Source organism: Mastacembelus armatus, unplaced genomic scaffold (assembly GCF_900324485.2).
Source record: "Mastacembelus armatus unplaced genomic scaffold, fMasArm1.2, whole genome shotgun sequence".
In the NCBI taxonomy this organism is placed as follows: Eukaryota; Metazoa; Chordata; class Actinopteri; order Synbranchiformes; family Mastacembelidae; genus Mastacembelus; species Mastacembelus armatus.
Genome location: NW_022872919.1, coordinates 19,952 through 47,885, shown reverse-complemented (window position 1 = coordinate 47,885; position 27,934 = coordinate 19,952). Strand labels below are relative to the sequence as shown.

At 41.3% G+C, this 27,934-nt stretch overlaps 3 protein-coding genes across 4 annotated transcripts; all 3 read right to left on the bottom strand.

Moving 5' to 3' along the window:
- Positions 1–2,473: 2,473 nt before the first annotated feature.
- On the bottom strand, positions 2,474–3,681 carry nmbb (neuromedin Bb). Its single transcript, XM_026291652.1, has 3 exons — positions 3,193–3,681; positions 2,804–2,991; positions 2,474–2,718 (listed from the first exon to the last, which is right to left on the bottom strand). The coding sequence occupies exons 1-3, from the start codon at positions 3,356–3,358 to the stop codon at positions 2,665–2,667; spliced, it is 408 nt and encodes a 135-aa protein (XP_026147437.1). The 5' UTR covers positions 3,359–3,681; the 3' UTR covers positions 2,474–2,664.
- A 1,547-nt stretch (positions 3,682–5,228) lies between these two features.
- Positions 5,229–9,708, bottom strand: sec11a (SEC11 homolog A, signal peptidase complex subunit). The gene is made up of 6 exons (XM_026291686.1): positions 9,539–9,708; positions 9,323–9,432; positions 7,637–7,786; positions 7,297–7,416; positions 5,730–5,787; positions 5,229–5,643 (listed from the first exon to the last, which is right to left on the bottom strand). The coding sequence occupies exons 1-6, from the start codon at positions 9,587–9,589 to the stop codon at positions 5,593–5,595; spliced, it is 540 nt and encodes a 179-aa protein (XP_026147471.1). The 5' UTR covers positions 9,590–9,708; the 3' UTR covers positions 5,229–5,592.
- Positions 9,709–14,080: 4,372 nt separating this feature from the next.
- On the bottom strand, positions 14,081–27,817 carry LOC113146393 (alpha-protein kinase 3). Of its 2 annotated transcripts, XM_026333769.1 has the most exons (15): positions 27,719–27,817; positions 27,123–27,236; positions 26,710–26,896; positions 25,256–25,377; positions 25,021–25,138; positions 23,654–24,848; positions 20,253–22,239; positions 19,203–19,350; positions 18,282–18,409; positions 18,154–18,189; positions 17,792–18,066; positions 17,487–17,575; positions 17,182–17,399; positions 16,741–16,789; positions 14,081–16,620 (listed from the first exon to the last, which is right to left on the bottom strand). In XM_026333769.1, the coding sequence occupies exons 3-15, from the start codon at positions 26,850–26,852 to the stop codon at positions 16,314–16,316; spliced, it is 4,815 nt and encodes a 1,604-aa protein (XP_026189554.1). In that variant the 5' UTR covers positions 26,853–26,896; positions 27,123–27,236; positions 27,719–27,817; the 3' UTR covers positions 14,081–16,313. The 2 variants fall into 2 exon arrangements, with proteins under 2 accessions (XP_026189554.1, XP_026189553.1); XM_026333768.1 differs by lacking the exon at positions 27,719–27,817 and having other exon boundaries at positions 27,123–27,386.
- Positions 27,818–27,934: the final 117 nt, after the last annotated feature.

The following is a 27,934-nucleotide window of genomic DNA, read 5'->3' as shown; positions in this document are numbered from 1 at the left end:
GAAACAAATGGGAGGAAATCATGTTTCTGTTCATTAAAACACAAACAAATAAAAAAAAAAATTACAAGGCCTCATGGGAAATAACAGAGCAGCAGTTCTTATTTAGAAAATGTTACTAAGTGTGCCATGGTTTGATAAATAGTACGAGGTAGTGAAGTCGGTGCAAATTGTGTAACAGGTTCTATAAGTTGAATAGAACCTGGCTAGTCTTATTATATTATTATATTATTTGTTACTCTGTTTTGTTCAGGTCGATATTAAAATAAATCATAAATAAAATAACATTTTCCCAATAGCACCTAGATTCTTTAGGCCACATTAACTGGGATTTGAATTAACCCCATCACACCAGGGAGTTTAGTGATCAATACTTAAAATCAATGGGTTTTCCCAAACCTTTTTAGTTTAAGGTAAATATGAATAATATTAGGAGCCACCTTCTGATATTAACTTTTGTACAGTCTGCCCCTCAGTTGCCTCGCTCATTTTATCTCTATCACCCTTACAGATGATAATGGCCTTTAACTGGACTACACAAAAACAAGAACGAAAACGTTTCTATGCAGGAATAAGATTTTCTTTGCATTTTAAATAGTTTCCTGTTCGGCAGGAATCAACTCTCCCATAAAGACACAGAGCTGTCAGTGCGTACAGTGTGTAAACCGCAATCACAGAGACGCTAACTGAGAGTTGCATCATGGGAAATGTCTGTACACTCAGACTGTGTCATAAACACTTGACACCCTGCAACATGTTTGGATCCGCAGTCTCAAGTCAAGAGAGGATGAGAGAAGACACACACAGACATGTGAATATTGTATTAACCCACTGACGTGCACAGAATAACATCCAGGTAAGATCATAAAAAGATGCAGGGTTTGTGTAAGGAGGTGTGAAGTGCTTTGATGGGCACTTCTTGTCTATCTGTGCAGCAGTAATAATAATAATAATAATGATAATAATAATGATAATGATAATAATAATAATAATAAAAATGATGATACTAATAATAATAATGATGATGTTCTATGGCTGAATGTCCTGAGGTTTACTGTTAAAAAGTGATTTCAGTGCAAACATCTAAGAGCATGTTGCACTTTAAATCAGAACGTTTTAACCAAAATGGGTGAATCCTTTGGAGCAGACGTATTTATGAAAGTGTTCCCAGTCTTCTAACCCACTAACCTACTTACATATAATGTTCTGCACCTGAAAGTTCCACATTCTCTGTCTTTTGACAGAGTAATTGATTTCCTGTTCCCCACTGACTCAAGTTTGGGCCAGAATTGAAAACTCTGAGCGAAGACCCGATCACACCTGTTATATGTTGCAAATGAACTGAGCGGACACTTTTTTATTTATTACACCTGATGACAACAAAAATAATACAGTCAGTCTTCATCAGCTGACTCCTGGGCTGCTTCCCAATATGTCTCTTTCTCCTTTCCTCCTTCATCTTTATGTTTCTGTCAACACTGTCCTCCTGTCTCCTCATCACTTCATTTTCCTCCCTACACATCTTTAGTTGCAGCAGCTGTAAATTAGATAGAGGAATGTTGGTCTGGCTGACCAACAGGTGAATAAGGGCATGGTCATGGGTGATCATGCTAAGATGTTACTGTTACTTTAGAATAAGAATGTTAATAATTTGAGTTTAATAACCCACATTCATTAGAATAGAAGTTGTTATGTTACTGTTATCTTACTTGTTAGTTTACACACTGATGGCCAATGTTGTCATATTTCATAGGCATGAAAATGGTTGGTCCTGAGTTAAAAATGGATCCGTTTTAAAAACAACACAGTGTAAAAATACCTTTAGACCTATTTGAGGACTCATGAGAACTTGTGTTTTTTCATTTGACAGATATTTGCTATTTTTAATTAAGCTATCAATCCACCTCCCTCCCACACTTTGGACACAACTGATGGCCTAAAGCAGTGAACAATGCGCAGTGGGAGAGATATCGAGCTGTTGCCTGCCCGTTTGTAATATTATGGTTTAGCCCAAGGCAAAGAAGCTGCCTGGGCCACCTCACTTGACCATTATTGATTGAGAGAATAGATGCATCCATTTATGCAGAGGACAAGAAAAGTACAAAAGATAATATCGATTTCATGTCGAAATGTTCAGGAAACTAGACACTGTGATTCATAGAAGCTGCCTACATTTGGATTTATGTAAGTGTTGGACGTGATTTTAGCACAAACGCAGAAAAAGTCTTGCTCATATATGGACAAGCGGGTTGTTGGTGTTGGGCCCCATACAAACAGAAGCTCTGTGAAGGTCATTGCCCACACTCGCTTTAAAAGTTGCTGCTGTAAAACCTGGTCCATCGTACAGGTGTTTGATCACCATGATGACCTGATCCATGCTGCCTTAAATAAAATCAGCGACTCTCTGCTGATGGAAGTGCGTTTCTAAAAGGCATCTGCCGCAGAGCAAAGTCACAGCACAGTGCGAAGAGTTATTTTATTTAATATAAATAACTTTAAACGACAAGACAATATGAAATATATTCAGTAAAATGAACTAAAATGCAGATGGCACAAGAGCTGCAGGCTTAAGTGTGACAGTTACAATCGCGATGAGCTGAGGCTGCGTCTAGTTTATTTTCACCCATGAGGCCAGATGACCTGGACCAGTGTCCATCCATCCTCTTGTCACTTTCTCCTTTGGATGTAGCTTTCTAAAATCTTCATCAACAGGTCCGCCTCCTGAAACAGAAAGTCCATAATATCAAATTCAACTAACATCACTTCTGTCACGTTTGTGCGCAAAACCCGTTTGGACGGTCCTCACCTGGTTTTTCGAGCGGCTCTCTTGTGTATCCACCTGCGTCTCCAACGCCACCCGGAGAAACTCTTGGAAAAGCTCCCCGAGAGCGCTCTGCTCCCCAGGAAGGGTGACTTCCAGCGTACCAACGCCCTGCTCCTCAGCTGGAGGCAGCATCGGGGTGTCCATCACACTCTTCTTACCCATGAAATGTCCTGTCAAATCACAGAAAACGCTCATTAATATCGACTCGCATTATGTGAAATATGTAGGACAGGGCACAATTAACATCGCTGCGGGTAAAGACAATGTTATAATATAAAAATGAATGTGGGAAATGTCTGAAATTAGATTCCACCCATGCGGTTATGAGCTTTGGCGTTAACAGTGAAGTAGATCAGGAGAAAAATTCTTACCTGTAGCCCACAGATTCCCTCTTGGATTCACTTTAATTTTTGCAACTTTATTCCTAAGCTCGGTCAGGTCGAAACTGACTGCAGCGGTAAAAGGTATGAACGAAAATAGGACGAGATAAGTAAAAACGCCACACTGGCAAACATTATTCAGCGTAAACCCTCTCATTTCAACGTGGAGCAGCGAAGTGTCGTCCTGGGCGCAGATTTCCAAGTGGCTCCTGTTGGTCGTGGTTTGCGCACACGCATCCTGCTTTTATAGGCTCTCCTGGCCCTGGTGGGGGTGGGGGGTGATGGAGCGTACTACTTGATTCACACTGCTGCATAAACCCAAATGTACTGAGTCTCTTTTGCAATCGCAGACTCCTTATCAAAGTTTCATTTGTCTGCGTCTCTGGATGTGCGTCTTTTACGCACGACACCATTCATCTTCAACTCAGGGCAAGAATTTAACGAAAAACTGTTTTCTCAGGCACAGTAGGTGTACATCAATATACCAATATTGATATACCATCAATATGCTCACACATTCAGTTTCATTATTATTTTTTATTTTGGATTGAAGTAATTTACTGAAGATTGGCGGGTTATATGGATAGAGGTACTTTGCGCAAACAGAAGTATTTCTTTCTTTCTTCTCTCATCATGATCTTACAGTCCATATTAAAACAATAAAACCAACTCAGTGCAGGTTACTGTGACTATAAAAGGCTCATAAACGGGCAAACACTGGAAATATTTCTTGGAGTCTGTGTATTGTTGGTGTAAACTGTGCGATCAGCTAAAGCTTCTCTCTAGAGCAACATATAGTGATTTCCTACCGTCGCCCCCCTCTCGCAGCCAGGCCTGGCTCCTCACAATGAGCAACGTGACATTTGTCAAGTTGCAACACGCTGCTGTGCTCACCATCAGTCCTCTGAGGACAGGAGAACCTGCTGATTCTCGCTTCTAATTTAAAGCTGATAAGCCAAGGTGTCACTTCTTGGTGCTAAAGTTGGGGAAGCTGCAGCTCCAATCCTGCACTTTTCACAACCTTTGACATTCACACACTCACGCGTGTGACTCCTGCACAGCTGAATGTCAGTCTCATTAGAAGACTCCAGCCATCACAGCTTCATTATCACTATGTTCACAGATTAGATTAAGTAGGACAGCCATGGCCACATACAACGCCACAGGTCTCCTTAATAATCTGATGGATATTTGCACCTCAGGATCAAAACACCTGATTCATGTTCAGGACCTCGAAAAAGAAGTTGATCTAAGGAGGGTTAAAGGAGACTCCTTTGTGTGACTGTGCCATTTATCAAATCTCCACATCACTTCCCATGTCCAATCACGACTACAGGACATGGAGCTCGACCATGCAGCGCTCTGTCTTTTTGTGAGGAGCTGAAAATGAAACTGGTCAAGCACTTTGACGTCTCAAGAAGACTGCAGCCAAACACGATCAAATTTAGTCAAAGTTCAAGGACCTGAACAGACTTTCAAGTGGATCCTTACTCTGATTACATGTTGATCTACTGGTGATGATGATCAGCCTCAGCAGAATCGACACTGATGCTCATGAAAAGTTCAGCCTAATGAGAAAAAGAGTCTGTGCTCTAGTCCGGTCACATCTGCCTGAGAAACAAACCACTGGATTTACAAAAAAACGTGTGAGCAGCAAATTGTTTCTGGCACATTCACACTAATTTGTCTGCAGGCAGTACTGGTTTCACTGAGCAAGCAGATGTGTTATAATTTTTAAACATCTACCAAATCTATTTTCCTCACATTTTTAAATATAAATCAATACATGGCTGCAAATTATAAATTATATTTTGTTTTTAACAGTAACAAAAACACAAAAACAATGTCTTACCCTAAGACTTCCATTAGATATTCAGGTCATTTGCTCTATAACAGCAGACTGACGACAAACCTACTTCATTGTGAATGAATCGGATTCTGAATATTAACAAAGAAAAAGAGAAGGAGCCAATATAAACAGTACAGCGAGACGAAGTCAAGAGATGGAGTTCAAACAACCCATTGTGGATGGTAACCAGATTTCATATTTAATAATCATTCATAAAATACTTCACATTTCTTTTTCAAACACATGAATCAACAGGGAAAAAAACGAGACTTAATTTATCTCTAAGAATGCCGTTTCACATCTGAGGATTACAAATAAAGGTCGACTTCAATCTAAATCTAGCCGAGTTCCCTCACAAAAATATTTTTAAAGCTTGGATTTTTCAAATGTAAACACCCTATCCACATTTCTACAAAATGTTCAAACAAATGGTACAAAAGCCAGTTGGGTTTGACAAAGTCTAACTTAATTCTGTTTTGAAAGGCATGACTGAGGTTTCCTGGAAGTAGTTTATACTTGTTGAGTTCAGAGGTTTTGGCACCTCACTCCCGATGGACCAACACAAAGAGACCGAGCATGAAGAGGACAGCGTACTGCAGAGTGAAAACACACCAGAAGTAACATGTTAGAAAGCAAAACAATCGAGCTTTAGGGTTAAGACCCGTGCAGACGCACTTACCTTGAACTTGGGGTAATCGTTCATGAGAATTGTGACAATTCCAATATATGGCACAAACCTGGAGAAGAGAAGAGTCAATGTTTAGAAAAGTTATTGATTCATAACACGCCGGTTTGCAGCAACAAAGACCTTCGCAGAGGTTGACTTCCTGCAGCATCGTTCACTTTGTCTGATCAGTCAATGAAACCAGTGTCTGCAGAGAATAACGGTCCGGTTCTTACTGTCTGTTTTTAAATGCAGGCTTGTGCTTCATTGGACCATTGCTCCTTCGGCCATTGTAAGTGTGGCTCTAACATCTGCTGCAGCCGTTTCAGCTCAAGATCAGTAGCTGCTGAAGCTACTGATCCTCAACACTGATATGGGACTGGGGTACACTCAGTTTTCTTGCCTCCCCTGTGCCAGTAAACTTAATGCTTTTAGGTTTTGCACTGATGTTTAACTAAAACAAGCAATGTGAATAACAGCATCTTGAGCTATGTGACATTATGACAAACACATTCACTGTTTTCTGACATTTCAATAGCAAAGCGAATGAGAAAATATTGGTAACGTTAATCCTTGATGAAAACAAATTAGGTGCAGCGCGACACAAGAGGCTCAAATCCAGAGCCAAGGATGCAGTGTCCTCCCTGTCCTTCCCATGCACGTGGAGAAGTACAGATGACGAGGATGAACTGCATAAGTCAAGCCTTGTTCAACATAAATTAACCAGCAAAGACAATAGACCAACCATAATCCCCAAATCTAAGACGGCGAAGATGTGAAATTGCAACAGATGACATTAACCAAAGGATCAGACGTGGCTGCTGTTCTTTTCCTTTATAGAAGAAAAATATTGCTTTTTATTGTGTCCACCTGTTGGTCCACACATGCTGTTCCATCTTTTAAATACAGAAAACCTGAATTTATTAAACTCATGCTCCAGGTTTGAGTCAGAAACATCTATATAAATATCTGTATGAAATATGTTTTTAAAACATAATCAATCAATCAATCAAATTTTATTTCTAAAGCACATTTACAGACAAAGTTGACCAAAGTGCTGTCCAATAATCATAAAAAAGACATTTAAACACAGACTCAGTGACTCTCACTATGTTGAAAGCAGAGAAAGCAGGTAGGATTTTAAAAGGGGGAAGGAGAGAAGAGGCCTGTCGAATGTGCAGTGGCAGGTCAGTCCACAGTTTAGGGGACTCAGCTACTGAGGAAGCCTGATCCCCTCTGAACTTCAGTTTAGTTTCACTAAGAGCAGCTGATCAGCTGATCTCAGGGACCGTGGGGGGGTGTAGGACTGGAGGAGGTCAGAGAGTTAGGGCGGGGGGCAAGGCCACGAAGGCACTTAGATCCAAATTACAAAAATTTAAAAATGGATCCTATGGCGACAACAGGTTTTAAGAACGGCCCCAGGGAACTGAGATCAACAGAGTTCCTCCCTTGGAACAAACAATACAACTTCAGTTTTCCTGTTATTAAAGTTAAGGAAGTTAAGAGCCATCCATGATGTGATGTCACTGAAGTACTCTAACACAGGCTGAATAGTTGGATGTACGCTGACCAAAGAACTTACCCTCTAGCTCGTCCCACCACATCTTTTTTCTCCAGCCAGTGTTGGCCCTGCTTGTACAGTCCTCGGTCATCCACTGCATTGTTGTCACCTTTGGTCAAGAATTTAATGTCTCCGTTTTCCCTGTGGATGAAGTACCAGCTTGATTTTAGACCACAGTGTGCACAGAGTCGTCTTTTTACACACCCTGTGTCTGGATAAAGACAAACAACACGTGAAATATCACACATGCTTCTCAGAGCATGTTAAACTGCTTTTTAATCCAAACGAACAACACGAACGCTCAGGTCGGATTCACCGACCAGGACAAGACAACACTACATAATAAACAGTGCATCCCTACTTTTCGTGGATCTTCAGTACTCTGTGTACTATTGGGATCTCTCTGCCTTCTATCCTGAACACGACGATCTCTCCGACTCTGATGGGGTCCTCTACCCGGTTGGTCAGAAACAACAGGTCCCCTCTGTGGAAAGCTGGTTCCATACTCCCACTGAAACCAGTGATGAATACACACCGTCAGAATGAGTTAGTGTTACTAAGATCATGTACACAGTGGAGAGCTCTTAGCAAGAAAAAGACTGCAGGAAATGTTTCCTGCTACATGCCATCACCCTGTGTACCATCCTCTTCTGACTGTAAATATGTGTTGTACTTTTAATTTTGTTAATGGATGCACCATAATTCATTGTTTTTAAATACTCATGTATGTTTATCACATTATATTACATTTTCACTGTACTATTTTAGACTCATCTATTTTTATACTATTTATTTAATTTTAAAATGTTTTTGGTTTTTTTATTCTGTATATAAATCAGCCTGTAATTGTAGGCTCTGCAAACCTTGCTCTTTCTGTAATTTTTAAATGGCTGCTGCAACACTGTAATTTCACTTTGGGAGCAAAACAATTTTCCATGCATCTAAAAAGGATATTAAAAATAATAATATGCTGCATCACGCTGAAATTACTCAAAACGCGAGGAAGCAAGTTGTCAGGTCATGTTTTTTTAAGAGCTGCTAAAAATGACTTTCAACATGACAGCTCACAATTACATCCCTGGGATCATGACAAAAAAAAAAAAAACCTGTGTAAAAACACCTCTTCATGCAGCTATGAGGGGTTACATAATACTGTGGTCATATATGAGTAGCACATGGCAAAACTATGAACATACTTCAATCAAGAAAAAGAGAGATGAGCTGATCAAACATTAATTAGAAGGAGTTTCAGGCCTTAACATCGTCTGCTCAGCACAATCCAATCTTCCTCATTGTACCAGTCAAACAGCTGGTTATTGGTCACAAAGACAATGCAGAGACTGCAGCAACAAGCACTCATGGGAGAATTACCACGCAGCTACACCGAACTTTATTTCTGAAGTATATTATGTACATAAAGAATCTGAAAGTGATTCACTTGTGTTCACTAAAATACTCTTTTTCCTGTTTGCATGCCCAGGAATATTTAGAGCTGCACTGGACTTTGGATGGAGAGTTTATTCTGTTTGTATGTCATTTTTCCAGGAGATGAACAGTTTTTTGGCTGAAAATTGTAAAATCCACAGGTGATAGTAAAGAGATGTAGTTGAAGTATAAAGAGAAATAACTACCTGTGAACTGAAGGCAGGAAAAAAAACAATGTAAAGGCTTTTGTTTTCATCTTTTGTTTGCACTGTATATCATTTCTTTGTCATTTTTAATGTAGTTTTTAAAGTAAACACCTTGTTTTTAAAGTTTTTTTTCCTTTCAGCTCTCATGTTTTTTATCTTGTGCCTTACCTGCTGATGTGAGGATGGACATTTCCCTGCTGTGGGACAAATGAAGGTCCTTCTTATCTCATCTTTTACCTTAAAACCATCACCTTTGCATAAGGTGTGGCTGTTTATTCAGTCCAAAATTAGTTTATTTCTATGTTGAACTCACCACACAGGGAAAAGTCACAGCGGCTCTCACAGCACCAGCAGACCCCTGACATGCTAAACTCACCCAGGACCAGAACCACAAGCCCAACAGGTGAGCAGCTTACCTGAGGACAACGACTATAGGACTTTCGCTGCCGGTGACAACCATCAGACCCTTCCAGATCATCAGTGCGGAAGACACAATCATACCGAAGTTCAGCACCTGGTAGTAGAGCTGCAAACGAAACAAGGAGCGTTTACTTTGTGCAGGCTAGTTAGCATTAGCTCCGAGCTCCCTCACAACACAAAGCAGTGGTCCAAACGACGGTTCCGGTACCTACCTGCCGCTTATTCATGCGACGGACATCGTCAAGAAAATCTAAAGAAAGCATCGTGGCAGGGACTACTCGTGGAAGAAAAGTAAAAGCGCCTAAATCACATGAAAACGTTTAAAATAACGAGCATATGGACGCACAGTCGAGCGGTGAAACTTGCATCCGGAACTTCCGGGGGCGCTGAACCGGAAGTACCGCCTCCCACGTGGGCGCTGTGTTGAGGTGTCAGTTCAGGATACGAGAGAGAAATGGGGGGTTTGCAAAACCGAAATCAGACGTGGAGCATAGAAGAACTGCTAAGAGCGTTTACTTATGTAGAAGTATAAATACCACAGTGTAATGATACTCTATTACATGTAAAAGTCCAAAAGTACCATCATCCAAATGTACATGAAGGTTCCAAAGTAAAAGTATGTGTAGAATGGCCCATTTTACACAAATGTATCTGATATTATTGGATTCTGATGTTAACTACCTTATATACTTCTAATTTGAAGTACTTTATATACCGCTGGGTAGCTGACGTTAATTACCTTATATACTTCTAATTTGAAGTACTTTATATACCGCTGGGTATCTGACGTTAACTACCTTATATACTTCTAATTTGAAGTACTTTATATACCGCTGGGTAGGTGACGTTAACTACCTTATATACTTCTAATTTGAAGTACTTTGCATACTGCTGGGTAGCTGACGTTAACTACCATATATATTTCTAATTTGAAGTACTTTGCATACCGCTGGGTAGCTGATGTTAACTACTTTATATACTTCTAATTTGAAGTACTTTGCATACTGCTGGGTAGCTGATGTTAACTACTTTATATACCTCTAATTTGAAGTACTTTGCATACTGCTGGGTAGCTGATGTTAACTACTTTATATACTTCTAATTTGAAGTACTTCGCATACTGCTGGGTAGCTGATGTTAACTACCTTATATACTTCTAATTTGAAGTACTTTATATACCGCTGGGTAGCTGACGTTAACTACCTTATATACTTCTAATTTGAAGTACTTTGCATACCGCTGGGTAGCTGACGTTAACTACCATATATATTTCTAATTTGAAGTACTTTGCATACTGCTGGGTAGCTGATGTTAACTACTTTATATACCTCTAATTTGAAGTACTTTGCATACTGCTGGGTAGCTGATGTTAACTACTTCATATACTTCTAATTTGAAGTACTTTGCATACTGCTGGGTAGCTGACGTTAACTACCATATATATTTCTAATTTGAAGTACTTTGCATACTGCTGGGTAGCTGATGTTAACTACTTTATATACCTCTAATTTGAAGTACTTTGCATACTGCTGGGTAGCTGATGTTAACTACTTCATATACTTCTAATTTGAAGTACTTTGCATACTGCTGGGTAGCTGACGTTAACTACCATATATATTTCTAATTTGAAGTACTTTGCATATTGCTGGGTAGCTGATGTTAACTACCTTATATACTTCTAATTTGAAGTACTTTGCATACTGCTGGGTAGCTGATGTTAACTACTTTATATACTTCTAATTTGAAGTACTTTGCATACTGCTGGGTAGCTGATGTTAACTACCTTATATACTTCTAATTTGAAGTACTTTGCATACCGCTGGGTAGCTGACGTTAACTACCATATATATTTCTAATTTGAAGTACTTTGCATACTGCTGGGTAGCTGATGTTAACTACTTCATATACTTCTAATTTGAAGTACTTTGCATACTGCTGGGTAGCTGATGTTAACTACTTTATATACTTCTAATTTGAAGTACTTTATATACTATACTATATTCTTTATATTGCACAATAGTTCAAATTACCATTTTATTTATAAAACACTTGCTTCATTGATCTGTGTAGAGCAGACACTTTCTGTCCAACAGTAAAAACCATCCAGCCTTATGAAGTCAGTCCTGGGCATCGTAAACCAAACAACCACCAATAAAAACAATCACTCTGCATTAATAATTTATGACATATTAATGGCTGCTACTAAACATTGGTAAACTCTACTGTGCAAACAAACAGTGCACTGAGTGGATGTGGGTGAGTTTACTTTCCTCTACAGCCTTAATTAACACTTGGACTGTCTAGTAATAAAATAACTCACGAAAAAAAAAAAAGTTCTCGGCTGACATCACCACCACTAATTATTAACTGCTCTCTTTTATCATGTTCCACATCTAATTTCCTAGAGGAAGCACGTCTGACTGAGTGTGTGCAAACACAATTAGTGACCACCAACCTGAAACCTACCAGATGATTTTGTTTGTTGACTTAATGAGTGGAGATTATCAGTGACACATATGGCACGAGTGTTTGACTGATCAAAGTCAGGTTTTATGTTAACATTTCTATGACTCATTGTGTTTTTTCTCCTCCGCTGCTTAACTGTTCATTTTAATCTCATGTGCTGAGGCTGTGTGTTTTTCTGGTGCAGTGTGTTTCAGAAACACTGTTTAGTTTTCCTGTGACACAGTGTCCTGCAGGACACACGTGGATATTTTTAAAGACTCTCTTCAAAAATGTCCTCTGTTTTCCTGAAGTATTTCTGCAGTGCCAACAACAACAACAACAACAACAACATAGACAGAGCATCTTAACCCATCAGCTTGCATTCGCTTTCTAAAATGTAAATGATGCACCTTAGTTACTTCAAATCCTTAAATAAAAAGAATCTAAACTCAGTTACATGTGCTGCACGAACCTAAAGTGCATTTATTGGACAACATCAACGTACCACAGACGGTAGAGTCTGGCTTCTGGCCTCTCATTGTTTTTTGAAAGATGAAGACTGAACTGGTTTGTGATGATTTTACAGGCCGACACATTGTTGTGACGTCTGGGAGCTGCAATAAAAGGATGTTGTGGTTGCTGCATATGATGTAGCAACCCCCCTCTCTCTTGTAGATTTTAGAGACTCCTCTTGACAACCGGATGTCACACGAGGTGCCGTGATGAACTTGGTGCAGAACACATCTTTAACTGAACCTTCTTTTTTTTTATTTACCAGCATTTTGTCTACTCATCTCTTTTCCAGCTGCACCAAATGACAGAGGAATTGCACATTCCTGTTGGACAACCCTCTACTGTGTGTGTGCATGTACAGTATTGAGACAATCCCGATTGATTTAATTCAGACTTAGCCTTTAAATTCTCCCATGAGAGGAAATGAGGTGAGATATGCATCAGAAAGTCATTATTTCATAGTCAGCAAAAGCTCGCTGTGATGTGGCAGATTAACTCAGCACTGACAGTCACCCCAGCGTCGGCACCGAGGCCAGTGGCAGCCTGCGACTTCTGGTGGAGCAGAGATAAAACTTTTTTCAAATGCCAGCTAGTCTGTGGCATTTAGGGACGTGTGATCCTTTTCATATAATCTGCCTAAATGGTCTCAACTGCCCTGGCCTGCCATTGGTAATTGAGGTCAGTCAGGCACAACAATGTGAGGTCAGAATAACAGGGTGGCTCTTAGATACCACACTTGTCAGCCTCTGTTTGTGTTTTTTTTTAATGAAATCTTACTGACTGCCCACCTCCATCATGCTGCTGATGGTGTAAAAATAACATCTGGTTGAATGTGAAGATATTCTGCATCCTGGTATAACCTTGCACATCATCTGTAGACCAATCTTTCTCCTTTCTCTTGCTAACCCTAAAAACGATCCAAATCAAACACATGTAAGATCTTTCTGTGCAGCACATTTACATGTCACCACATAATGAGACTCAATGCTGAAAACTCAGTGTTAGACCTCATGTGTAATTAAATGTAGTGCCAGTTACTTAGACCTAAATGTGCACTCCACATTTCTACAGTTGGGGACTAACAATTCTCTCATTTTCTGTGTCTTATCATGAGTATTAATGCTGAGATTACCCTGAGTGATCCAGTGCACTTTACAGCATACCGTCAGGGCTCCGCAGTGCAGCATGAAGAGCTGTGCCAACGCATCTTTTCACGGTAATTTCTCTGCTTCACTCAATTTGTTATTCTGATGTCTTGCAGGAAATAGTCCGATTAATTTATGTCTCATTTTCTGACGTTATTCCTCATAGAAAATGGATTTTTTAAAAAAACGAGACAAAGATACTGACGTCCTGAACAGATCTTACAAAGTAAACACGGTGAGACCTTTTCCAAAATATTATGCATGTGGATAATATTTTAAGTAAACTAATAACTCTTCTAATTTTAGACAAAAGCAGGTTCTGTCTGGTGTGTTTGTTTATTATTGCAAATTGCAAAAATCAAGCATCCACCTCAGTACCTCCACGTGCAGGGTTTGGTCACATTAATACATAAAAACATAAATCATTTGCTCTTTACCTGTTTTTTATGTTTGTGTTTTTTTCAGTGATTAAACTAACAGCAGGTGGCAGGAGTGTCCTGTGCCGTCATAGGCCTGATCTCTGCTGGTCATCAGGATTCCTCCTGGTCCGTATATTACACCGGCACCTGCCTAACAGAGTAATGTTGTGAGAGACTGCAGCCAACCAGGTTCAGTAACGTGGACACGAGACAAAGCAGAACAAGCGGCAGAAACTGATCATGAATCATTTAATGAGAAACACGGACCACATGTCTGTTTTTGTCAGTTTTGATCCAAATTCCCATGCATTTATTTTTTTTTCTCTAATAACTCTGGACTGTGTCGTAATTAGAGGCAGCAGTACACAGAGTCAATACTCAAGTAAAAGTATCAGTAGGCTACTTACCTAAGAAAGTACTAAGTAAAGGGACCACTTCATATTCTTTACTTAAGTACAAACTCTGAAGCTGAAGAGAAACCTGCTGCTGTTGATAACTGTAATATTCAGGTTTACTACGTCCACGTTGGCTTAATCAAAATGTCAAAGGTTGAAAATATGACATGGAAAGTTTTTTAGTAATTAATAAAAAAAAGAGTCTAAAATCAATGTAACATGTAACGTGATGGTGAAGCCACTTAGAACCACTGTATGTACTGCCAGCTGCTTCATACGTAATTATGCATCATTACTTACTGTCTGATTATATTAACAAAACTAGTAACTAAAACTCACTGTAGCAGTAACATACATATGCAAATACTCCAGAAAAGTAGTTAAAATTAGATACTTGAGTAAATTAGTTTTCTGCCACCTTTAGTTGTAAAGATACTGATGTCTATAAAAACATATTAAAACTTCTGAAAGGGTTTTTTTTTTTTACTTGTGTCTTCTATTTTAGTCCTGCTGCCACCGCATGATGTGTGACAAATTACTGCAGAAATCATCAGCACTCAACCAACGTGGTCTGTGCCATAGACGTTTCACACTCGACCGTCCGTCTGGTCTTTCCTCCGCTGACAGTGTTTTAACACTCGGGTCAGATCTGAAGTGACACACGGTGAATTTTTCTGGTTTTGAGGTGTACACTCAGCTGTTCACGCCTGTGTGTGAGGCCACGCTTACATAAGAGATGACTCACTAATGACTGGGAATCACAAAAAGCCATCTCACCCTGTAAACACACACTTCGCTCTCTGGAACTGTGAAGTTGTTGTGTTATTAAGCATCACCTCAAAGAAACAGGCTCTTTTTTTTTTTAAACTAGCCTAAATGTTTGTATTTTCTGGATGGATGCTTCAGCATAAAGTGATGATATGATAACAAATTATTCTGTGTCTGTGTTGCTGTAGATTTCAGCCCAGTCTTGTCTGTGAAAAAGTGCAATTCCCCTGGTACTTGATTTGTCAAACACCTGCAAAACTGCAGATATTTCTGATTCAGCTAATTAGCAAATGTGATTATAAACGCTGCCTGCTAAACATTAGCACGTGAACATATTATGCCATTATGCATTAACATTTCACTCAGAGCATAACTAAGTAGAGTCTCACAGAGCAGCTAAAATGCCTGTGGACTTTAGTTTCTCACTCTCCATTCTGATCTATTTGCCTACACTTCTGTTGCAACTTCTATCGTTGTCCTTTTTCCAAGAGAGCTGCATTCGTGCTCCACAAACACAGAACAGAACGTCCATCAACTTTATATCAGCTGTAGAAAAAAATCTGATGTTGCTTTAAAAGACAATTGTCAGACGGTGAGCAATGGGCTCGTGTCAGTGTGACGTGACAACAGGAGTCACTGCGATAACACTGGGTTACTTATCTTTCCATGACAGACAGTGGAAGCTGATGAATGACACTCTGAATTTAAAAAGCACTTATCATGCACTTTCACAGCTTCTCCAAAAGCGTAGCTATAAATCTTTTATTTTACAGCCAGTTGCAGGTTCTAAAAATGCAGCACCACGTTGAACAGGAGGTAAACATGAAAGGTTAGAATGAAAAAGCAAAGCACCATCAGTCGCTGAACAACAGTGTCATGTAAAGCTGCATTTGGCTTGAAACATTCCTGAATAAAGGCCTGTTACGTTAAAAGGTGTCGTTTGACCACAGGGCGTACTACAGACCCATCTTTGGATTTTTGTGGAGGGTGACTACAAAGTCAGTACATTTTGTGCTGCTGCTTTAAAACCTCCAGACACACTAGACAACATTTGATGCCACTTCAGTCCTGAGACTGGCTGTGACCAGTGATACTACTAAAACACCACAACAGCGTTAGCACTCGGACTTGAACGACACTCCACACGTGATGGTGTCGGTCCACAGTGTGGGATCGTGGCAAGGAATGGTGGCTGTTCACTTTAAACGGTTAAGTCTTTATTTATCCTCAGCTTTCCTTCAGCTCCTCCAGGCTCTTCTGCGCTCACTCGTGTCTCATTCTGAGATGTTCTTTTTGTTCTGTCTAAACAACTTTGGGAGCGTCCTCAGTTTTTTGTTTCGTGGGGGTCTTTCTGCCTTCCTGCTCAGCCTTCCTGGGCAGTCGGGGGCTGCTGCCAGCTTTCCTGCCGGTCTGAGGGCTAGAGGAGCCTGCGGCCATCTTGCGTTGAAGTAAGGGGCTCCTGGAGCCCTTGGACTTCGCTGGCAGTGACAAAGAGTCCATGACCTTCAGTGACCTCAGACCAAGCAGACCACAGAAGTAGTTACACTGGTGCTGGGAGACAAACTGCTCAAAAACTTTGGGATTCCCTTCAATAGAGAGACCTTGATGCCTGTAGCAACACACAACAAACCCAAACGTTGCAGTTGTGAACAGTGTAGGAGGAAATTACCTGTAAAATGAGGTTTTCACGGTATAATTTACAGAAACAACATAACACAAACATACTGACCCTGTAGATTTGACTGAAATCCCAACATTGGTGATCTTAGTGTCAACACCTGCAAAATAACATCATGCAATTACTTTTTCATATATTCAGATGTGACAGGCACAGACACAACACCACATTATGAAAATGGGAAAAACAGTAGATGTCAGAAAACAACAGGGTTTGTTGTCGACCTGAGAGCCAGTGAAATCCTCACGCCTCTCTTTAATCTATAAGTAGATCAGCACAAAATCTGTTTCTTCGCCCTCACACTTTCCTCCTCACTACATGTGGTGTTTTACCTGGTCAGGGATGGTATGGTGTGTAACCCGTCGACCCACTTTGAGCCTCAGATGCTCCCTAGTTCTTCAATAAACCTCTGATTTTAAACTTTAAACTTGGTAATTGTGAGGGAATCTGGAGGAAAAGTAAACCATACGTTAAATTCAGGTGTCAGCTCACCTTCTAGCTGAGTGAGAAGCAGATTGCCACTGGTCCACTGAAAGATCCAGTGCTGCAGGGCACAGCATTTCTGCTCCACCCCAGAGCCAGTCCTCATCTCCATTCTGCCTGTGTGATCCAGGAAAGAGTATTTCTGATAGAGTCCGGTCAGATCAGCCTCCACTGTGGCATAAGGGACAGGGTTTGCTGGTCGGTACATCAAGTAGACTGGAATCACCCTGGTTAACAAAGATCGTTAGGATGTGTGTGACTGCAGGGCGTCATAAAGGTCCTGGATGAACTGGAAGGGAAAGGTTTTTACTCACTCAAGACAGGACCCAAAGTTTTCAATCAGTCTTGCCTCTGTGGAGAAGATTTTGCAGTATTCACGAGCCAAGTTCTGAATTTTACACGCCTGTGAGCAGAACATTGGAGATTAGCCAGTGAAGATAAGCTCAACCTACACCAGTAAAATGATTGGATCTTATCAGCTAATGCCACAGTAATCCTCTACGTGGGCGTCAGGAAAGACACCTGACTGATTCTGTTTTTGTTAGTTTGTTGAGTGTAGCGTTTAAATGGAAGGAGACACGAGTAAATCACTAAATCACATCCAAAATGTCCAACACACCTGCTCGATAATGTCCAGGTTTCTGTCTACGAGGCGGCTTTCTTCTTTGCCTCCATAGGGGATAGGGTTGCAAACTTTAATGATGCACATGTGACCCGACTCAAACACGGGCTCCAGGCCATAGATGACCTTTGCCCTCCAGACTTTATGAGAACAGCCATCACCGATATGAGATTCCTTCATCATTATACGTCCAAATAATTTGTTTCCCCAGACGCCAGAATCAGCCACACCCTTGCTGAATATCATGGGCGTCATTTCAATTTCCTCTCCAACTGCAACATAAGAAGACGTAAACCAGCATAAAGGATGTCGGTACGATAAAAAAAGATCAAATCAAAACAGGCTGAATCTTATCTTACCACCAAGGTCCTCGCGTAAAGTCATTCCCGCTAAGACTGGGGGGGAGAAAACAAGATGACGTGCTGCAGCCAAGCAATGCAAAGAAAATGTTTAGTCCATGCCAAATGTCGGGTAACGGCGTACGTACTCTCTGCACTAAGGAGCAGGTCTGTTGAGTCTGTCCCATATTCATTTTCGATGGAGCATCTGTAAACACCAGAGTCTTTGGCTGATGCTTGAACAATGGCAAGATTGACCTGAGTCTCATCCCCTGACCTGAGAGAAGAGCAAGTAAGAAACTGAGAAAGTTTAAGAAAACTTTGCAACTTTTATAAAACAGCATGTATAAGTGAACAGCTCCAACCTGAATGGTCATTTAGGAGTAAACTCACTACCTTATATTTTAGTTTTTATACTTTTTTTCCCTGCTAAAACGAAAAACAAAACAACATCTGGTAATTCAGTGTATTGTGTTAGGCCCCGAGATCTCTGTTTCCTGTTTTTCCTTGTTTTGGTTAGTCCTGTCTCGTTCTGTGTTCCTTTCCCAGGCAGCCTTGTTCATTAGTTAGATTATGTTCACCTGCGTCTAATTAGTTCTTCAGTCCTGTGTATATATATATCCCCTGTGTTCCTTTGTTCCCCGCCGGAACATTATTAATGTTTGCCGAAGAAGAGCGTTTCTGTTTCCTTGTTTTGCCTGTCTGTCTGCCTGTCCGCCTGCCGAACGGCAGAGAACTTTATGTGTTTTGCCTGAGCCCTGGACAATCCGGGGAATAAAGTTTGTGTTCCGCAATTGGGTCCTCACGTCGTTCTTCCTTCACCACCGACACCACCACCAGAGAGCATAACAGAACATTCCGGCCGGGAACAAAGGAACACGGGGGATATATATACACAGGACTGAAGAACTAATTAGAGGCAGGTGAACATAATCTAACTAATGAGAACAAGGCTGCCTGGGAAAGGAACACAGAACGAGACAGGACTAACCAAAACAAGGAAAAACAGGAAACAGAGATCTCGGGGCCTAACAGTATTGTGTATGAGTAATTACACACTGAGAACTTACTTTCTTTTAATCTGAGCAATGTCCTCCTCATTTTTGTACCATTTGATGGTCGAGTCGCTGAGAACATTGAAGAACTGACACCACAGTTTGAGGTGTCCTGAGGCATCTGCGAACGTTTCTCCCCGGATCTTACGAATAACCTGAGGAGCTGAGACACACACACACACACACACACACACACACACACACACACACACACACACGCACACACGCACACACACGCACACACTATGTATATGTCCTTAAGGCAAACTTCATGGTGTGTATTTGCTATATATACATCAGGCTTTATAGCTTCACTGACCAGCTGTGAGTAACTTTGCACAGGGAAGAGTAAATGAGATCAAATTTAAACTGGTTTAGTTAACCAGTATGTTTACACATGCAGCAGGTGAATTTCAATTTCCTCTGGTTACAGATGAAACGACTCTGTAATTAACCAAACGCAGCCAACGAGGCGGGTTTGTGATCAGTGCTGCAGCAGCTGCAGGCTGAGCTGCTGAACGTACATGTAGAAAATAACAAAGGTTTCCAGTGCAGATCATCTTCCTTAAATAACAGTCATTCATGACGTGTTTCACATTGCAGCTTCCTCAGGCTTGTTCGTTTTCATAATCTGCAACAGGTGTGTGTTGTTAAAGGCTCCACTGGCTCCCGTTGGCCCCTGGTCAGTTACATTTGCTATTTTAAATCCTTTTAAATCTCCTCATCAAATGCAGTCTGAAATGTACCTCAATAAAAAATGATATAAGTATTTTATAGAACGCTGCCTTCACAATTTAAAATATGAAGCTTTTTCATATAGGTGAAAACACTTAAACCAGACAAGCAAACAGCTCAAATGTGCTCATGCAAAGGTACGTCATTGTCTTGTGTGTTTGGCACCTTGCTGGATGTATGAGCGTACAGCTGTGCACATCTTGGTGACCTCCCACCTCTGCACTCCAACCACAGCTGTGTAGCTTCTACTGCTACTCTACATTTTTAGCTTTTAGACTTTCCCATTTCTGTTTTTCTGTGGTTGTGGTTATAACCGTGGGGCTCTAGTACCTTTGAATGGGTTATGCTTGCCCTTCTCAGCAGGTCTGCCCTCAGTCTCCTCAGAAGGCTGCTGGCTTGGTGCTTGAGTCTCTACTGTCGTCTTCCTCCTGCTTAGTAGCGGAGAACGTCTTTCTTCAGGAGAGGTTCGCTCACCGGGCGGCTGAAGCTGCAGTGACCGTCGAGACAGGCTTGGAGACGTGGAGGGCGTCACAGGACCTGCGGAGAGGTGGCTGCTTTGGATGCAAGCTTCCTTTTTCTGGGTTTGGTTGTCAGCTGCTGATGTGGCCTCTGTGGCTTCCTCAGATTTAGATTTAGCTGTTGGGATTTTGCGGCGGGCCCCGGAGGCCAGCTCTTGTGGAGTAGCAGAGGGAATAGGAGAGACACAATTTCTTTTCCTGAGCAACGGGCTCGCCTCAGGAGTCGGAGTAGTTATGGAGGTAGTCCTTGACAACTCCTCAACCACTGAGCTGTCCTGCTGCAGAGTAGACTCTTGTGTACCTGTATCAAATACACTTTTAGTGGGAAACTTCTGTATGCTCTGCAAAGAGCTGGTGTTTGTGTTGTGATCTTCTCTTTTGCATTGATCTAAAAGTGTCATGGAATTAATTTCAGTATTGCTCCTTTCAGTTTTGCTATTGAGTTTTATTTCTGAAATTAACTTTTGGATCTCTTCTGTGTCTTTGCCTTGAACAGGTTCATCTTTGGCGTGCTCCACAACAGTGGTCTCTGACTCCAGACCTCTGACCTTTGTAGGACTCCCAGATCTCACAGGTTTGTGTTTGACACTGTCAGTGAGTGAACTTCCAGGAACATCTATCAGCGGAGCCAGAAGTGACGCTTCAGTTCTCTGGCCTTCACCATATTTCCTGGCAGTGACCTCTACAGTGGTGCCAGTGTCTGTGACAGAGACATGAGGCATCGCAGTTGGTTTTGGTAAAGCCTGAACATGTGATGAAGTCTCAGCCTCAATCTGAATTTGGTGCTGATCACTTTCATTTAGTTGATGATAAGTTTCCTTTATGTTTGTGTCAGAAGTATTGTTAACAGTTGTCTCCATTTTCCTGTCCTTCTCCACTTCCTCTTTATATTTCCTCTCATCATCTTTTAATTCCTGACACGTCTCTGCAGCTGTTGTAGCAGGTTCCTGTTCAAAGTCAACATGGATGGGTATGGTTGGCACTGAGTTTGGTGGTGTGGAGTCCAGGGCCTTTATTTGTGACCTCAAAAGCTCAGCAATAGATAGGACTTTTGAAACCGGTTCTGGGACTTCTTGGAAGTCCATAATTTGCTCTGGTGAGTTTGTGTCTTCCATGTTATTTGTTAAAGGCAGAGCAGTCTCTGATTTATCAGGCTTCACATTCTCTAATTCTGAATTACTTATCTCTGCCATTTTTGAAGTCAGGTCATTTTTCTCAGTTTCTTTAAAAGATTCATCTGCAGTGACAACGTCAGCACCTTTATCCACTGCATCTCTTCTTTCCATCTTCTTTCCTGTTTTATTTTGTTCCACCACATGCAGGGCAGCAGATTCAGTCTCCATCTCAACTGTCTTCTGGTTTGGCACCTCGCTGTCATCCTGCACTAATAACTTCCCTACTTCATTAACTTCTACCTTCTCATCAACTTGGATTTCCATCCCTTCAACAGATTTTATAGCTGTATCAACGTGGCTCTGCAGGGTGCTGGGCGAAACATTACACCCTCGGGTGTGCTCACCACCACCAAGCCTTTCAAGGGGTGACTTCTGCACGTCTGTAAAAAGGATTGCAGGGTTTTCACTTGATCCCCTGGAATGATCCCATGTGTCCTGTGTCATTATGTCAATGGGCACTTGAAGACCACTGTGCAAACATGGGGTCTGGATGTCATCTGCTGTGGCTGCTCTTCCTCTTGGAGTCTTTTGTGGTGGTTGAGTGTCTGTTGCACACTGGTCGGGTGGAAGCTCAAGGTTGACAGGTGCATCATTCCTGTTCATCTTTGTACGGGCCTGTGTAAACTTGGAATATAATACAAGCAGAGGTTTTCCATGCTGTGAATACTTAGTGCTTTATCCCTGGCTCTGCAGGACACAGATAAACACGTGTATTTTTAAAAACAGCAGCAGTAACAGAGAACACAATGGGAAGAGCAAAAGAACAAAAAATGCACGATCCAGACAAAAGATATGGTGAGTGACGGTAACAAAAGGCCTTTCCTTAACCTGCAAGTTCACATGACTGTGAACAGGTGTAAAATGCAACTTGCATCTTGTTTGTCAACTAAAGAGAAGCCTCTCAAAAAATATTTATTATACATATCGTTTTTCCTTTCGACATAATCAATTCATTCCCACCCAGAGAACAAATGTAGTATATTACCTAAACCTGGTTACTGCAAGTACCTTTTTGCCATGACAGTGAAAAGCTGCACAGTAGCGTCACATATCAAATAGAGAGGTCTGTGTCTGATGAGCATCTGTTGTTGAACTGAAGCCCTTTTAAAATTAGCACAGGACTTTTCCTGTGTCGTATGTCGTTCCGTCATGGATGAGATAAGCCGTAATGTCACTGAAGGGTCATTCACCTCCCTCAAGATGAAACTGACTGTAAACTATGCTGCATTTAAAATCCCACATCATGCAGTGACAAACAAGCATTGCTGCTCATTTCTGCTGGTTTCCTGTCTATCTAAGCCTGACGTGGTGAGACCTATTCAAAAGCAGTGCTGCTATTTTAGATTTACGTGTGGCCAGCAAGGAATGCAAATAATCTCAAGTGATGCTTCAGCCAGGCACTGATTTTTGTCTGAGCTCCCAGTGTCGTCAATGTCCAGCCATGCGGCCGAGGCCAGGGCGATTGCATAAGCACCGAGCAATAATAATAATTCACAGTTCTATAGAATAAAATAACCATCATGTCCATTAAATATAAGGCTAAACTAGCCAAAAGACTGGTACCAACTAGGCTGGCTCTGTGCAAAGGTAACAAAACCTGTAGTCCAGCACTTCTAAATCTCAACAATCAATTAATTAAACCTTGGTTGTTTCATTTTCACACTATAGTGGAAAATCAACTTAACGCTCAACAAGTAAGCAAAAAAGCCTGTTTCCTATATTGACCTACTTCTCTAACTTCGAGGGAACCTCCTTATTCCATGTGCTTTTATTCCAAACTTATCAAAACTTCATGTCTACCAGGAGAAATGGTGCAGCAGCTGAGATTCTACTCTCAATCCTCTGAACTTACAATATCACACCAATATTCCTCAATATACAGAACATATACTGCTGCAACTGTCAACATGTGCGTCATTTCGGTCTTGTCACGCAGCAGGGCATATTTGTAAACACTATAAATAGGATGCTTGTGTTACTGATGAGGCCTGTGTTGGCAGCACCAAACCCATGAGCTCATGTGAAAAGGTTCACTCACCTCGGCCGGAGGGGCTGGCCCAGACACAGCCACATTTTTTTGGCTTGTTTCCCTCTCAGACAGCTGAGCTTCAGCCTCCTCAAGTGGACGCTGAGGTGAAGCGGTCCTGCCTTCGTATGCTGAGCCCCCTGACCCCGGGTGTCCTAGAGAGCCACCGGTGGAAGAGTTTGGTTTCTCATCAACATCCATACGTGTTGAAAAGTCTTCTGTTTCAGTAACAGCCCTCTTTAATGCATGGAGCCCCATAGATGACTGTTTTAGGGTGATGTGAGGACTTTTCCTCTGATTTTCCAAAGTTTCTGCCGTATCTTTGCGTGCAGCTTTCTTCTCACGCCTTGCAGCTTGTTTACCTTCGCTTCCTGCCACAGTTCGACTTGTACGTGTAGGAGGAACAGGAGAAGCCATGAGCTGCTCTTTCTGTAAAGGTGCAGCATGTACGCCTTTAGAAGGCCTGGCCACGAGCATTGCTTCCTCTCTTGCTGATTTGTCATGTTTTGCAATTTTTCCGGCGTCCGAATCTACAACCGATGCATTAACAACACTCTCTACTTCCATGACCTCTTCTGACTTGGCCTTAGACTGCACTGACTCTGTGCAGCCAGCAGCTCCAGAGGGTGAGGGCTCTTCTTTTTTCCTTTTCCCCTCAGGCGTCCTCTCTCCCAGTGTCTTGGAAATTTTAATCTTCTTCTTGACAAAGGGCGTTTTGGCTTGGTGTCCATTGAAAATCCTCTGTGCAGAGTCCTGTATGTATGTGCCACCCATGTTTCCATTCTCATTTATGACTTGTCCATTAGTTACAGCAGACACTGCTCCATTAGTAACTGGGACTAGTTTTTCTTCTGCTTCCCCCACAGCAGCTTCCTGCAGCCTGGTCTCAGTCTCTACAGCCACAAGCACATGGTTCTCCTCGCTGCCCTCATCCTCTGTGGAGCTGGGCGTACTGAGAAAGGCCTCCATGGTGGAGCGGCGTTTCCTCTGTGTCCTCTCTGGACTGAGGGTTCGCAGCGGCTCCTGGTTCTCTTTACCTTCTGCTTCCCTGCGCCTGTGCTCAGCCTTTTGTTTGAGCTTGGCAAAGTAGCGCTGGTGGATGTTAAACTCGTTCATTTCACCCACCTCCAGAACCCCAGAGCAGGACACGATGCCTTTAGTGTTGCATGCTGAGGCCTGGTATATAGCTGCATCGTCCACAGTACAACTACAGAGAAAACCAAGTCAAGTTGCCTTCATTAAAACTGTATCAAGCAAACTGATCACTGACAAAATCAAGTAAACACTGATGGCAAGGAAAACCTCTTTATGTGTCTTGAGAGACTGATCTTTGTACAGTTGCAATCAGATGTTACACTAATGCTTCTGAACATACATACTTGTAAATCTGCAGGGAATGGTTTTGTCCATCGCGGAATATTTCATATTTGGGCAATCCACAGTATCTGTCTAACTGCATGTCATCCTTATACCAGGTGACCTGAGGGATTGGGTAGCCTGAACAAAGAAAGACAAAACCAGGTGTTTACTCAGCCTGTTTTTTTTAGAGGTGTTAGTTTATTTGTATGTTTTCAGTTCCAGTTTCAGTTGTTGGATGCTTGAAGCAGTGTTTACCTGTAATCACACAGGAGAACTTCACATTGCTATTCTCAGACACAGCTTTTGACTTCAGGGTTGTTTCAAAGAAGGGCTGGGTTTCCTCAGTGAGCTGTGCGATCACACTGCAGAGCGTGCTCCTGTAGAAGAAGACGGAGCAGGTCAGACATGACTTTTAGATTAAACACATGGGGTTATCGTTTTGTTTCCTTTGTTTCGTCTTAGCCAGAATTATTCCTATGGCTAAATAAATAAAAACTGAAGCTTTTAAAAGTTAGAAGTTAATGATTTTTCTTCAAATCAGTTATTATAGTAGTTCATATGTTTCCAAACTGAAAAATGTCTTATTGGATGCACATTAATCTGATTGTTGACATTATTTACATCAGAGTCTGAAGCAGCAGCAACTCACAGAGAATGTATAAGAGAACTGTATAATCTGGGGTTTGTATTCAGCACCATGTTGTTATGTGACTTGTCTAAACATAAAAAAACATATTTGAATTTATGTCTTTAATAATATCTATGACCATAAACCTAGAACAAAGTTTGTCTTTATTGACTATGGTTCTTACAATAAGTGATGGGAAACAAAGGTCAATACACATTTCTTTCCACAGACTGAATAAATGAATGAATGAAAATGTTTCTTATGATCTTTGGTACCTTCTTTAAAAGGCCTCGTCAGTCTCTGTGACATTAATATAACACATCAATATTCATATAACGGTTCAGGGACATTGAACCATTACAGCATGTGGAAATGCAGAAGCAGCATCACACACACGTATAACAATATAAATGAATGTGGGTTTGCAGCCATTTTAGAAGAGTATTATCATAGTGCTACATGTAGTGCTGGATCAGTGCACAGATAAAGGATCCTGTTACGCTTCCCTGTATGATTAAGTAAACAAAACATTACTGCTAAAGATAATCACATTTATAATAATAATAATATGCATAATATATAATGCTTATAGTCGAATCTTAATGCTAAAGCTAACCTATAGCTAATACAATAAAAGTATTAATGTGTACCTCATGTATATAAACAATTTCCGTATGTTAGAAAATCACCTTCATTGTCATGACACACTGAGCATTTCAAGAGTAAAGTGCAGAACCATCTGTCCAGTTCTGCACTGGCAACTTGCCGACAGTTGTTAGCTACAACAGCTATTATCTAAAACTTTTCTGTTCTTTCATTTGATGGTGAAGGTCAGCACCTCCTGTTACATCGACGAATCTTTCCATGCAGAAGCTGTTATTGCTGTACTGCATGATGGGAAACGGGGCCGGTGGTGCATAACTGAGATGCTGTTCTTAATCAGCAGTTTATTTAAACTGGTGACCATGGTAACAAACAAAGAAATAACATGCCACACATGTTCACCCCAGGTTAGAAAACTCCGGCGGTGGACAACATGGCCCCTACATAGGCACACACACATTCAGTCTGGGATCTGTACCTGATTTCTGGCCTGACGTTAGACAGGTAGCTGCAGGTCCCGGGCCGGCTGCCGCTGCTGCTGCTGTTGTTGTTGGTATCATCCACACTGCTGGACCTTCCATTCCCAAAAGAGGACTGTGGGGTTGTTCTCCGTGAGCCCATTTTCCTCCCGATAGAGAAATGCTCAAGAAAAAAAAAGCTGTTATCTGTGAAAATAAAGTTTTTGTAGTCACTTCCTGGGAAATTAACAAGAGCTAAGAGAGTGAATATCAACAGAAAGTTACATTACAAAAACTTCTGCATTATCTTTTAACATGAAAAAATATTTGTGCTTCTTGTAAAATTACAAACATCATCAAGAAATGCTTAGAAAAAATGTGCTTCTTCTACAACAAACAACAATCAGTCGTCTATTTTATTGAGTTAACTCACCATTCAAAAGTGCATTTCCCTCCTTTGACAGATACCCCACAGCACTGACTTAAGGCACTGAGATTTCCAATCAAACATGAGCATGCGTAGGCTGCTGGACTATTTATAGTTGGCCTGCAAATAGGCACAAGAGCACATCACACTTTCCAAACCTTGTCTTTGGACAAAAAAAGGAAAAGCAGCGTAGTGAAATGTCTGCACAGAAACAAGACAGAGTCCTTTTGCAGCAGAAAGTCCCACAATAATTCCAAACACAAGCTCATCCCACATTTAGTAGTTTCCCAAACAGGGGAGGGGATTTAAAAAAACAAGGGAAGGGTTTTTAAAATTCTGTCACCAATGGGCAGAGTGGGCTGAGAGAAAACTTGTGCGCTCAGTTGTTGGCTGCTCTTCTCCCAAACATTTTAGCTTTGCAGACTGTAGTAAAGATTCATATGAGGCTGCCAGTCAGAAGGATGACACTTTCACTTCTAAGTCCATTAACATGAGCAGAACCTTCTTTTAGTCATCCACTAATAGAAAGTTCGAAGTTACAGCATCAACTGGTATTATCATGTTTATATCGCACTTGAACACTTGAAGAAGGTGAAGCTTACCAGGTTCACTGCATGCATTGTCCAGTGAGTAACAATTGCATTGGATCCTCAGAGGAACAGAAATAGGAATAGAACAGCCTTATATAGGCAGAGCTCACTGCCAAAGAGCAGCGTGATCTTGTCTCTATACAGGCGTGCACACACACGCATGCACGCACGCACGCACGCACACACACACACACACACACACACACACACACACACACACACACACCA